This window comes from Corvus brachyrhynchos, unplaced genomic scaffold (assembly GCF_000691975.1).
Source record: "Corvus brachyrhynchos isolate BGI_N302 unplaced genomic scaffold, ASM69197v1 scaffold94, whole genome shotgun sequence".
Taxonomy (NCBI): domain Eukaryota; kingdom Metazoa; phylum Chordata; class Aves; order Passeriformes; family Corvidae; genus Corvus; species Corvus brachyrhynchos.
In genome coordinates this window covers 8,264,023-8,278,194 of record NW_008238330.1, presented here as the reverse complement: position 1 = coordinate 8,278,194, position 14,172 = coordinate 8,264,023, and the positions used below count along the sequence as shown (strand labels likewise).

Here is a 14,172-nt window from a genome sequence, read left to right as displayed (position 1 = left end):
GAATGCCTTAAAAATATGTTTTAAACAAAATCCTTTCTACACTGATTGTACTAGATAGATTAATCCGGTTGCCATATGGGCTTGAAATTGCCTTGGGTAGGCAAAAGAAAAATCCAGATAAATGATAACTCATTTAATACTCTGTGGTTTGTGTTTATGGAAAACAGAATTCCTCAGGATCTTCTAAAGGGAAACAGGAGTGTGCCAAAGGTAATTTCAGTGTTGAGTGTTCGCGGATGGTAAAATTATATTTAACAGATGTTTGTAATTTTTGCAGGTAATAGCTCTAGCAGATGCAGCAGAAGAAAATCAAGCCAACATGTTCCAGGCATTTGCAAAGTTGAAAAGTGCCACCCATCTGGTGATTATGCTGATTAGTTTGTGGCAGAAGCTCAGCACTGATCAAGTTGCGATTTTGGAAGCTACGTTTTTGCCATTAGCAGAAGATACACAAGAGCTGGTAAGAATCCGTAAAAGCTGCTTGAAAAATGCTCATTCACAGAGCTTTAAGCCTTTAAATGTCCATACTTCTCCTTGTACTTTGCTGAAGACTGTCTTTTGAAGTTATTTAGGTAGCCTTATTAAGTAGGTGTTTGATGCAAGCTACATGGATTTCACAAGAAAATGGAAAAGTAGGAGTAGGTTATAGAATGTTTCAATAGAAGATATGGGTGGTACCAGTTAAATTCTGCTCAGCCTTTCCTTACCAAGCGAGGTAGGAGGGTCTCACATAAATTTAGCTGATTTTTACCTTCTGTCCAGTGGTTAGGACAAACAGAATAATATACCCAGTTTTTGAAGACTAATATAAATGCTCTATAGCATACGTGTCCACATTCCAATAGAAATATGAAATACAGACAGGTCCAGACAGCAAATACAGTGTATACATTTAATCTATTAAGCATTTGCCGTACTTTGTCCTCAGTGTATTTACAGTGGTTTGTATAGTGGATGAAAGTTATCTAAACAAAATACTATGAATAGTTAATGTCCTTGTATTCTAAACCATGCTTTGTATAGTTCTGCATTCTGTAGATGTCTGGCTAATTCTGTTTTTATTTAATGAGTGTGACCAGGTGAGATTGTGTATAAAATTTGGAGAATGGTCTGTGAAGAAAAATAATGCTGCTTTTATCCACACCACAGGTCCACAGCTAAACTCTGCTTTAGCTGAATTAAAGAATGTTCTCAGCTTAATTAGGAGTTGATCCCCAGTTAGTTTCAAGAGTTATCTTAAGTACACATTAATTTTAATTTTCATGTTTTTGTGGTGTACAGTGAATCCAGATTTTGGTGCATACCCAGAATACTTAGAATGGTTTGTGGTCTTTTAGAAAGCTTGTGCTGGGTTCCAAGTGAATCTAGGATCTTTTGCCATTTCCACCTGGGGGGCAAAAATTATTTTGGCATTTTACATGATATTGAGTCATAGCAGGCAAAGCAAAGCGGTTTTGTTGAGATTATTTTTGGATTTAGTCCTCATTTAAATTTGGAAAATCAAGCTTCACAATTGAGGAACATGCATTCCCGTGAATTGAATTCAAAGAAAGTTCCTATGAATCTCCTAAAAGCCCAACCCACTATTTTTTTGCATGACTACTTTTTATTTGCCATCAGGAGTTGGGTTGCTTTGACACAAGTTTTGATAAAATATGGTACAATTTGTTGTGTATCCTCTAATGCAGGATATCGCTTCAGCATATATCTTGATGTGGTTTTAACATGGTGGTTAACAATATTCTATGTTGAAGCTATAAGACTTTGCATAAGCATTGTAAGGATGTATATCCTGCAGAGCAGTCAGGATGAAAAATGTAAACCAACAATAACTGGAGGTGGAAATAGAAACAAAACCCTTACAAAATACCGAATTATGTGCCATATTTAAGTTGTTATGGTACCACAGAAATGTGAATGTAATTTAAGAAGCTTCGGCAGGGAATGGGGAAATCTTCTGACATACCCATGATATTTACATACAGAAGCTCCTAGCTGGTGTTCAGGTTTCCTTGTAAGCAGTCGAGTGGAACACTGGTGAAAGAAAATACTCTGAAGATTTTTTTATTTACTCTTCAAACAATTCAGTGTAATGGTTTGTTGTATTTTTATTTGGAGTGAATGTGTTAGAAGACAATTTGGATGCAGTCTACATCTCCAGAACATTTTCTGCCTTGTGAACGTTAAACTATGGAAGTGCTTCCTTAAAAAAAGGGAAGTGTTTGGAATACACTATTAACATAAAAAGAAATGCCTCTTTTACCATAACATCAACATCATTCTCAAACATGCCATTTCATTTTGAACAGATTGTATCTTGTTTTCTAGACCTGGCAATCACTTCAGTTTGATATTTAGCAAATACGAAAGTGGCATTCTGCATTCCCATTGTGTCACCATTTTTTCTCAGACTGCTAAAAGATTTCTGTTGCTGCAAACTTTTGTCTAAGAACATACAAATTTTGGGTTTTCTTGTCCACAAAGATATAGTGGAAGAAATACTGCAAACTTGCATATTTTCTGAAAATAACAGATATTTGGCATAATGTTTTGTTTCTGGCAGTAAACTTCTAACTAGCAGCTAAATTGCACTGCTTTGATAAAACTGACTAAAAGGGTTGCTCTTGTTCAGTGTCAGAAATACAGGGACCTTCCCCTTTTTCAGTGATTCTTTCATGAATGCTGCACAGTTGTAGAAGTATAACATCAGAAATTGAATGACATCTCTCAGGTCTCAGTGAGATAAATGAGCTAATTCTTCTGCTAATGAAGCCACTAAGAAATTGATGCAAAAACTGAAGAAAAGTAGTTGCAGGGAAGTTAGGTGTGGTTTTGTCCAATGTAGTTTTTTACTGTGGGACTAAAATAAAATCCGTATTCAAAATATAGAAGTATATATTATTATTATTTTAAAGCACAGTTACAGCTGCATGCAAACTATACTTTCAAATGTATGCTGGTTTTGAGTTCTGTGTTTTTCTATCTGTTGAAATATATGGTAGAAAAATACTTTAGGGTGCTTTTGGAGACAAAGGAACCATGATTTGTTAATAATGTTAATAATGCACCAGAGATTTTGTTAGACAATTCATTTTTTTCAGGAGAGTTGGTCACTGTTCTTCAAGACTAATATTTCTTATTAGCTTATAACAGGGACTGACAGCAATTTGAAGTACTGTAAAGTCTGAAATAAAAAAAATACAAAAAATTTCTAAGAGATGTTTTTCAGTGATTATCTTTTACCATATTGAGTTTTCTGGATAGAAAAAGATATTTGAAAAATGCTGAGTTTGTGATGAAGCCTATTTTTACAATAGGAAATCCGTTTGAGAAAGGAGGGAATTTGTCCAGGCTAATTCAAAGGGTTCATGCTGCACGGGGTAGTTTTGATATAATGGTTGCATGGCATCTGGATTGACTGATGGCTCATTTGCCTGATCAGTAAGGTATTAATGCTTTCTTTGTTTAAGACATTACAAAGGGAAAATATCTTTCGATATGAACATTCTGACTCTAAGACTGATGGAGGGCCCTTGGCAGTACAGCCATCAACAGCAACTTTACTGAAGAGTAAATATTTTCATAGTTCTCCTGATGTTACCAGCTAATGACATACACGTGCTTCATTGCTCAGAATCATCCCTTGCTAGTCATAGTCACCTTTGCGTTACTATAGTTAATAGTAACAGCTATAAACCGGTGTTGAGGAAGTACATTTCCATCTCTCTTTATGTTTGGAGTCACACCAACCAAGTAAATGTCTGTATTAGATCTTGAGTTTTTATTGAAGTTGTAATTTGGAAGAAAAATATGCCTGAGGGTGAAAGGCATATTTTAAGTGACTCTATGATTTACAGTAATTGACTTACGTTAGGGACTATAAATTTACCTCTTCACGGTGTTGATTAGATAAAGTTGAAAAATATACTTTAAGGCAATGATGAAAAAGAAATGGTGTCAGAAAAAACTCATGAAGTACCCGTAAAAGTCACAGGAGTTACTGTCAAAAGTGTCTTTGCTTTCTGTAAGAAGATGATCTGAATGTAAATCATGAGAAAAAGAAAAGATAATTTGGGAAAGACTAGATAGCCTGCTAGGTTTTATGCATGATAGCAAATGGGTTTTATTGTAGAGTTCTTGAGTAATGTAGAAAATACTGTTTTGTGGAAAGAATCCTTTACTGAGACTAAATTCTCAAAATCAAAGGTAAGGTTATTTCTGTAATTCCAGCGGGATTAATTCTGTCATGACTGGCAGTAGAAAAATTTTTCTCTGAGTTTTCCAGTGATGTCCAGTACTTTTGAAGCTTTAAGCTAATAATTGCATCTTTGGCAAGAGTAATTTTTATGAATGCTAGTTTTTAGAATTTATTGGAAATTGTCACTTTAATTCTTGTAATTAATCCAACCTAGCTCTTGATCACAGTACAAATCATCTGGAATTATTTTTTTGTGCCTTATATTTTCTATATTCCACTTGTCATTGTAATCACTTTTTAAATGCAAAGCAACAGTTGTGTACCAGACTGAAATATTTAAAAATAGGCTGAAATATTTTGTTTTCTTGTTTGCCGTAGGTTAGTACAAATTATCTTTTAGTTAAAATTTCTTAAACATAACAAAAAACCCCACTCCAAACCCAATAAGCCAAAAAAATCCCACAAAGCCACCACAGTGGCAGTGATGATGGATAACTTGGAACCAGTTTTCCATATGGTTGTAGTCTTTATTTTTGTGAACAGGCAACTTTACAGCAGATATATTATATTTATTCCCCTCCTTCTTTTTACAAACAAGGTGGATAATACATCTGCAGGTAAGTAGTTTCAGACAGAAAAACACATGAAATTTGTTGCCTTTTTTCCAGCTCAGAAAATTACATTAAATGACATTGACTAACTTTTTGTAATTATCAAAACTAATAAATAAGTCTTCCTCCTATCTGAATCAATGTCATGCAACAGAACCATTCAGAAAGACTCTTCTGGTACAGTGAAGCATCTAAGTCTACAACAAATAGGGGGAAAAAGCTAGTAAATTTTACACCCTTAATCACCAAAATAAAAGGAAGGCTCTTTCAGCTTTTCCCAGTAAACACCATAATTTTTCAGTAAAAAAGGCTAGTCTCAGCCTGAAGTTTAGTTTGGTTCAGGGTAACATAAGATTGTCAAGTGAGGGGAAGAAGGTGAAGAAATGAGATTGCCACTGTTCCCTAGGCAGGAAAAGTCCTGTATTAGGGAGAAAGGTTAGAAATGGAGTAGTGGTGGGTGGTTCCTGTCAATGTCCTTTGTTCATGTGTGTGTATGTGACCCAGCTGCACAATAAGAGAAGAGCATGGTTCAAGTACCTCGAACATTCTTTTATTGTATATTTTAATATGGAAATTATCAGTGCTCTTTCTGCTAGCCTGCTTTCAAGAGGACCAGAGTACACCAGCAGTAACTAGAATCATAAAAACATTAAGGTTGGAAAAGACTTCCAAGATCATGGAGTACAACCTTTCCACATCCAGTCATTTCCTGAACACCTCCAGGGATGGTGACTCCACCACCTCCCTGGGCACCCCATTCCTATGTCCAACCTGAACCTCCCCTGGTGCAGCTTGAGACTGTTATCTCCAAGATCATGGAGTACAACCTTTCCACATCCAGTCATTTCCTGAACACCTCCAGGGATGGTGACTCCACCACCTCCCTGGGCACCCCATTCCTATGTCCAGCCTGACCCTCCCCTGGTGCAGCTTGAGACTGTTATCTTGTCCTGTTGCTGGTTGCCTGGGAGAGGAGGCTACCCCCCGACCAGGCTACACCTTCCTTTCAGGGAGGTGAAGAGCATGGCGAGGTCTTCCCTGAACCTTCTTTTCTCCAGGCTAAATAACCCCAGCTCTTTCAGTTGCTCTTAATATGAGCAGGTGGACAGAAGGACAGCTGGTTGCAAAGCCACTAAGTTACTGCAACTGTTTCTACTTTTATTTGTGATCCTTAAAAGCAGAGTTTCAAACTGATTGATTATTTAACAATGTTGGAATGTCTAAAAATGAAAGATCAAATGTTAAGTAACTTGGATGAAAGAGGGAATTTGAAGACCAAAGAGGTAGTCTTACCACTGCTTAAGCACTGTCACAGTTCCTGTAAGTGTCTGGTATTTTCTTCGTGCAGTTAATTTTATTTGCTGAGAAGACAGTGGGTTATGGCAACAACAGCAAGTTGAAGACAAATTGCACCACTATCTAGTGATCTTCATCTGTAGCTAAATTCATGTGATTCCTCACAGTGAATTCTCTGGGTAGAATAGAAAAGTGGCAATATTCTGTTGGTCTGAGAAAGCAATGCTTAATGTGGTCTGTTGGAAATGTCTATGGATTAATTAAAATCTATAATATAACTTTATCTGATGCTTTCCACTTCAAAAGACTACCAGAAGGAGCTATGCCCAATTGTATTTTCAAATTTTTTTTCATTTGCTGTTTTTGTTGGTGTTAGATAAGAAGGGGCTGTAAGACTAATTTTTTTAACAGGCTGCTTCTGGTGGTTCCCAATAGTAATGGTTTTCAAAAAATAAAGCTTTCTCTATTTCTTCCAGATGGCATAAAATTGATTTAAACAAAATTATGCAGAAATAGTTTGGTATGCATTATGAATTGTAAAAGTTCAAAGGACAGAAAAAATGGTAGTATTCTTGTCCTGTTTAATTGTATGCCCTGAAAATTGTATCAAGCTCAGAACAGGCATTCAACCTTGGTAAAAACCTTACGCTGATGGAGAATCTGGCATATCTATTGGTTAGATGTATTTTAATTAAAAAGCTTAGAGAATTAATTTTAACTTGAGCATTCATGTTATTTTTTCTGCTGGTACTGGAGATCCTGAAGTTAATTTCCAGTGTGCTGTCTCTGTTGCAAGCAAAGGCCTACTTAGGGATCTTATTTCTTGGTGTAAATTAGTCAAGGCAGAACTGTGTTCTGCTTTGATTAGTTTGCTTCCAGCATATATCACCTCCTTTTAAAGTAATTTGGATACCCTGCAAAGTACCTCAGTTATCCCAAGAGATGTACTCTTTGTTTGATAAATTAAAGAAGCTTCTGTTATCAGACGTCTTTCTTTATGTAATATTGTGATTGGGGACCTCTAAACTTTCTCTTTGTTAGGGTGATCTGTCTAGTTCAGGTACAAAGAGCTATTTTAGTGTAGTGGTAATTACTGAGTATGTGGTGCATACCAGGAGTTCAGATCAGTTGTCATCTAAACTGCTTAATGACAAGAGTGATGCATTACAGTGATTGCAGCAACGTTGTTCAACAAAGGGTCTTAATACTCAATATATATAAATGTGGGCTCTTTCTTTTGCTTTTTTTTCTTTTTTCTTTTAAAGAAGTATATTGTCAGTGGAGAATTCCCTTGATATTGTGTCTTAATTGAAAGATCCTCAGACTCCTGCTAAGCAGCTTTCCAGTAAAAGGGTTTACAAGAAGGATAAAGAGGGCATGTAGTGTTAGGTCAAGGGGGAATGGCCTTAAGTTGAAGGAGGGTAGGTTTAGGTTAGATAATAGCAAATAATTCCTTGCTATAAGGGTCTTGATGCACTAGAACAGGTTGTGTACCCCCCATCCATGGAAGTGTTCAAGGCCAGCTTGGATGGGGCTTTTAGCAACCTGGTCTGCTGGAAGTTGTCCCTGCCTGTGAACTGGAGGAACTTGAAAGTCCCTTCCAACCCAAACCGTTCTATGATTCTGTAGTATATATTAGAAATGTAATGTGATTTATGATTGATTGTAAAATTCTGATGGAATTGGTTATATACTGAAACAATGAATCTATTTCAGCATCATTAGAGTATGACCTTTATGTTACCTAATAGGACAGGGTTTATAGAATTAAAAGTTACATATTTATTGTTGGTTTTACTTTCTAATTGTCTGGCATCAGTTCAAAGCTATGATACTTTTATTATAAGTACTGTAGTGCTATATTAGTACCATTGTATCTAACCATACATCATGTCATTTTCTGAGAAAATGAATTACTCCCAATAATTTTATGAAGCTCTCTGTTTATATTGAACACGTGGCAATGGTATGCAGCTAAATTAATAATTTTCCTTATATCTCATGGTCGGAAATGTTTCTGAGAGGGTGTATCAAAATCTAATCACTACGCTAATATTTGGTTTTTGGGGGAAGCGGGAGGAACCAGTTGTGATGAGACTGCTTTTGGTTCTGAAGTTGTTGATGGCTGTTCTTGGTTCTATGTTGCAATCATGTAGCGTTTTTTGGTCACTACTAGATAGCCTATAGCTATTGTTCGCATGTTGTGCTGTTGTATAATTGGTTTACTGGAATTTACAAAGTTATCATGTCACACAGATAGATAGAGATAGGTAGATAGGGAAGTCATACAGAAGATGTCACATGAATTTTTCATCTTGTTACAAGATCCCAGAAAAAACCTCACTTTTTTTTACCATGATTTTCAGAATAGTCATTTTTTCAGATGGAATTTTTTTTTGTTTAGTTAATGGTAAGATGCTTTGTCTTAATTCCTAGATTAAGAATGATATACCAGTATTCTCTCATATTAGCACAGGTAGTGAGAGACTCACTTTACATTAAAATAGGCCAGATTAAAGGTACATAAAGGTTGCATAATTAATGTCCTTCATAATCTCCTGGCTTTTTCAATGAAATGAAAGTTTGATAAAGCCAAAAATATGGTTTAGATACTTCAAAAGTAAAACAGCTTATAAATCAAATCTATAGAGGAGGAGGAGTTAATGAACTTTGCTGAAGATACTGTCTTAAGAAAAAGCCCAAAAGAAACCCCCTACCATAAATTTGAAAGTTGGCTATCCAAGTAAACCTGCAAGTCCAGTTTACCACTATCCTCTTTGGACTCACCTGTGCATCTTGGGAGAATAGAAATTCCACAGTTTGAGGCAACAGAACTGAGTTTAATGATACTGGTGCATAGATCTAAAGTAATGTGAGAATTTAAATAGGAAACAAACTTTATGACGAGCTTTTTGGTTTTTTTCCCAGATAAAAATATTTGAGTGTGTGTGGTTCCATATTTCACAGGTTTTGGAAACACAATCTCATTTGTCAGTGTTTCATGGCATATTGTATTGGTAACCTAATAAGAAAGATAATAGCGAAAGATGAAAATTTCCTCTTCAAGAATATCAGTGATATAAAAATGGAATATGGGCTGAGATGCAAGGAGAAGTTTCAATAATCTTGTTTTAGCATGTGTTTTATCTACTTTTTTTCTCCAGGCTGAGTATAACAAGGTCCAATTCCTCTTCCCCATATCAAAAATTGTCTTGCTGGACCTAAATGGACCTAGAGTTCATTGCAGACCTGCTGCTGGATGTGTAGCATTCTTCAGCAAGATGCACAACTCCTGGTGTGTTTTCTTGCCTGCAGACAGCTTTGACAACATCTGCAAGACCCAAACAGCACCTCAGTTTTCCTAACTAACTGGTGAAAAGTTATTGAGGAAAAGAAAGATGAAGCGTTAGATGGTTTCAGTGCTAAAAATCAAAACAACAGGCTTCTGAAGCTGGCAACAAAAGAAGTCAAGTCACTCCATTCATGTAGTGCTTACAAGAGTTTCTTTCATCAGTTCCCAGAAGGGATCAGTGGTCATAAGAAGTCAAGTTAAAAAGAAAATTAAGATGAAAAAAATCCCTAAAAAATTCAGGATTCAGGAATAGTGTCTACAGAAACAAATGAAGTGTGTGAACTTTTGCTATTCCAGACAGGATGCATTTATATTACAATAAATAAGCATTGCTAGATGAATAACTGTAGAATGATATAGTTAGAATTTATCTGTTGAAAAAATGTGCTCTTTTCCCTGCCTCTTATCCACTCGTAAAAGACCACTGTTGTCCAAAAAAAAATCCAACACACCAGGTGTTAGGAAACACTCTGTAATGCTCCAATTTCTAGATACGAGACAATTTGAAAGAAGAGTTGATTCGCACAGATGCTTTACCTGTCAAGAAGAAGCCTACTGAGCTGATTCTAATTTTAACCTAATTTTGAAAGTCTTTCTGTGCAAATGAAGAACATCCAGTGCAAAAAGATGCAGCTCATATGGAAATTTGGCTGCAGTATATGGAGGTTAAATTTTAGTGGAGGAGCTAATGAAACCATCATCTATATTCATCCTGGTATGTAATTTTTCGGTGAAGCATGCACTTTCCTGAGAGTAAATTACTAATCTCAAGAGCATGGAAGAGTTAAGCAGTATTAGAAATATTATAATTATGATCCTCACCTGGAGCTTTGCTTTCTTACAGGTGATACACTCTTTAATCACGTTACCAGTTGTTTCATTAATACAGAAAACCTTAAAACTGCTGATAACCATAACTTGTTTCTGTGAGCAGGACTTTGCTCAGAATTGGACTTGAACAATAAATTAAAATCTCAGAAGATAGAGGTCATCCTCTTAATGCATGCAGCTTTCAGAACCTTTGTTTAGTAATGCTCACTTTGCTAGATTTCTAAAACACCCACTGCTTTTAATATTGCTCTTCTACATTTTTATTTTTCCAGAAGGTTAGTTTAGGAGCACCATTCCTGAAAGAAAAATATCACCTATTCTATAAGATAGTTTTAAAAACACTATTTTGATCGCTAAGGCATATACATTTTTAACTTTCTTTCCATACTGAAAACACTATAGAAGGAGAGTTTGGCAAATCTTGATCTAAAGTTAAATGTCCACAGAACAGAGTTCTCCAAAAGCTATATTTATATTTAATGCAGAAGTGTTTGGTGGTTTGTGAATTGAACTTCAGAGGACAAAAATACCGGAGAAACTTTTAAATGGCAAGTATACTTTTCAGGAAAGAATCTGTTATCGAGATTTTTCTCAGGTGAAGTTGCCATAGGCTATCACTGTATGTTTACCAAGTAGGACTCAAAATGAGAAGCTCTTGTAGAGAGTTGCTTATGCTGCTGGAGTTACTATTAAATAAATATTTCTACATTGAACAGATAAAGTTGCTGTTTCTGTTATGACTGGCAATTACAGCACAGCTGTGCAGGAATTACAAGTGTGTCTGTGACAGACTTTTACATGAACCCGCTTTATTCACAAAGGATTTTTGCTAAATCTGATTTTTGCAGTCTATTGACCTCAAAATGTGAGAGACTAATATTTGAATTAGATGTTCTGAAGTAGTTGGAAAATAGTTGTTGGCATAAATACTTAATATTAAATAACTCTCTACAAATCTGTTTTGCTATACCTGGACCAGTTCGATAAATATTGTAAAGACATCTCATACACTTTCCCTTACAAATCTTGATTACTTTCTGTAGTCTTTTATTTGTTGTTCTTCACAGACTGTTTAAGCTTTTACCTTAAATATCTATTGTGTCAGGATCTCTACAGAATTTGACTGCTCATATTTTGTTAGGAGTTATCAAGATGTTACCTTGTACTTCTCTGGGTTTTTGAATTTTCTTTTGTCCCTTGTTTGGCTCTTGTTTCTTGTGTTTTAAGTAAATTGTAATTTGTTTGGAGTAGGTAAATTTGCTGAGTCCAAACCCTTAATAACATTTAAATGTCTATAATGCTTATAATGTAGCTCTTCACAATAGGTTGACTTCAGAGTACCATCTCAGAAATAAGGATGGTTTCCATGATTTAAAATGAAACTTATTCATCTACTGTTTTGAACTATTCTTCTAGAACTATGTGTCATACAAATTTTCTTCGTTTTCATAGTTCTGACTTTTACTTTGTCTGGGATGTTCAAGTGTATCCTCACTTTGATATTGTTTTTATCAGTCTGCAAATTCCTACTAGAACTGAATTTCTTTAAATGACAGTAGAAATCAAAATCAGATCAGTTAATATTATGAACATTATGCATCATAAATGATTTAAAGAAAGATATGACTAGAGAGAGCAGGTTTATTATAAGAACTTCAGTTGTGATTTTTCTATTGTGTGCTCAATACACATCCTTCTTAGGCACTGAATAGATTTGGAATGTATTTAAGCTTGACTCATGTGTCTGGATTTTCATCAGACTTGAATTCCGCTAGTCTGTAGGATTTTGCCAGTTCCCTGTTTTTCAGTTATCCCAGGGGTAGGTTTTTGTTTTTTATATATGTGGAGGTGCTTTTGCTTTGATTTTTTTTTTTTTTTTTTAAATGCAAAATTGAATTGTAGAAGATTCCAGATAATCTGTGACTGGTGTTTCTAATGCATTATGTTAAAGAAAACTGGTTTTATGTTATTACAAGGATAATTCTTCAACCAAGAATATTTTTTTCTTAGAAAACCTTTTCTTAAAAAATATACTGTCTCCTGAAGCTGTTCAAATGTCATACATTAAGACTTCAGTAATATTTTGCTGCACTTTTTTCTGAGTGCTAAATAAATATTGAGTCTATTGGGTTGTCTTTTTCTTTTCTTTTATTCCAATTCTTTTCAAAAGGTCTCCCTAAAGGCTTTATCAATTCTTTTTTAGCAGTAATTTTTCAGGGACACGCACAAGGAAGGTTTGTCATTTCCATTTCTGACAGCACACACAAATGTTGTATGCCTACTTTATGGCTTCTGTGGCTGTTATCTCCTCTTTGAGACAAATAGATCAGTTAGAAATATAGAATATGCTTGAAGAATATGGGTTAGGAAGACTGGTAGCACAGTGAATACTTGGCCAAATTTGCTGGTGGTCTGTGCCTGTGTTGGAGATTACCAGTTTGGTAGCCATGGGTTAGTGGATTACTGGTTTGTATATGTAAGAATAAGATAATTCTTTTTAATTGCTCTAAAAGCAAAGTGCTGAGAGACACGTGGCTGGTGTTTCTTGTGAATTAACATATACAAGGCTTTCAGATACAGAAAACTCTTCTTCGGTGGTTGAGATAAGCATAAATGCCAGGATTGTCATTCATGTGGTGAACTTTCAAGTATTCTAGCATTTTTGAAAGCTGATGAAATCACTATTGTGTCTAAAATAAAGAAACAAGATATAGCCTGGCAAATTCCTGAGTTAACAGCTGTCAGAATTCCCATAATTTGGCTGGCACCAATTTTGCATAGTTTCTGCAGTATATTTCACATTGCATTTGAATTTGAACTGCCTTGATTGTCACTCCAGGATAAATTACATCATAGGCAGCTCAGAAGATGACTTAGGAATATTATTAATAAAGATAAAGGCTTTCAAAGTAAAAGATACACAGTCAAATACTTATCTGGCTTATGCACACAACTTAGGAATCTTGTTCAAGTTTGACTGATATGCTGTTAGAATGATTTATTTGCACTTAAGACAAATAGTACTCATTTGTAGATCTCTGAATTATACTAACTGTTTAAATGTGTTAAGGAGTGACACTATATGAGTAAACCTACTGAATCTGACAACAGGCCCTATCTCAGACTTCTGCCTATGGAAATCCTTCTCTCAGATCCTGCCCTTATCTATGTCTAGTTGACTCTGTTTTTGACCAGCTAAACTCTTGGGGAGTGGGCTCTTGCAGTCAAGTGTCAGACTACAAACAAGGTACTCTGGATGAAGCCTTAAGGCAAAGTGAGATTGAATGTATAATTATGGTCACACTCAGAGACACCTAAGGATCCTTCGTGGCAATTTGTGTGGAATACCAGTGATGTGTACTAATATAATATTAGCTGTGCTAGTATCACAAATACTAGTGTCTAAATCTAATGTCTGAAAACATTTGGTTTTCAGACTCCTGCAATGTATTTGATTTGGTTAAAAGAAAGTGCCAATCTCTACCTACTACCTAAAAGAGAAAAATAATAATGTATATATGCAAAATATGAAGCCCAGCCTTTCCAAGTGAAAAAGTAAAATTGATGAATTAAGTATTTTTCATATCTATCTGAATTATATGAAGAATTTGGATGGTTTAATAATGCCTCTTTTTGTGAGTCTTGACTGACATTTATTGTCACAATCACGGCAATGCTTGCTGGTAATATTTTTTTTTTTAGTGGCATCACACTACTGCTGAAGGTGTGCCTTTCAGTCCTCAAATATGCAGAATACTACACAAAAAGCCACTAATGAATATTACAACTGTGGCAGTAGAATCATTCTGCAGTGTGGGCTATAGAGGAGAATACTTTTATTTTCAAACATCTTTCAGCTTTTTTAACATGTGGAGAATTTTTCT

General features: G+C 35.3%; 1 protein-coding gene across 4 annotated transcripts in view; it reads left to right on the top strand.

The window, feature by feature from the left end:
• BBS9 (Bardet-Biedl syndrome 9) overlaps positions 1-14,172 on the top strand; it is a 286,617-nt gene that overhangs the window by 127,258 nt on the left and 145,187 nt on the right. For all 4 annotated transcript variants that reach the window (XM_017734464.1, XM_017734463.1, XM_017734466.1 and 1 more), the window contains one exon: positions 278-460. In XM_017734464.1, coding sequence (XP_017589953.1) covers positions 278-460 — 183 coding nt within the window. The remainder of the gene's footprint in view (positions 1-277; positions 461-14,172) is intronic.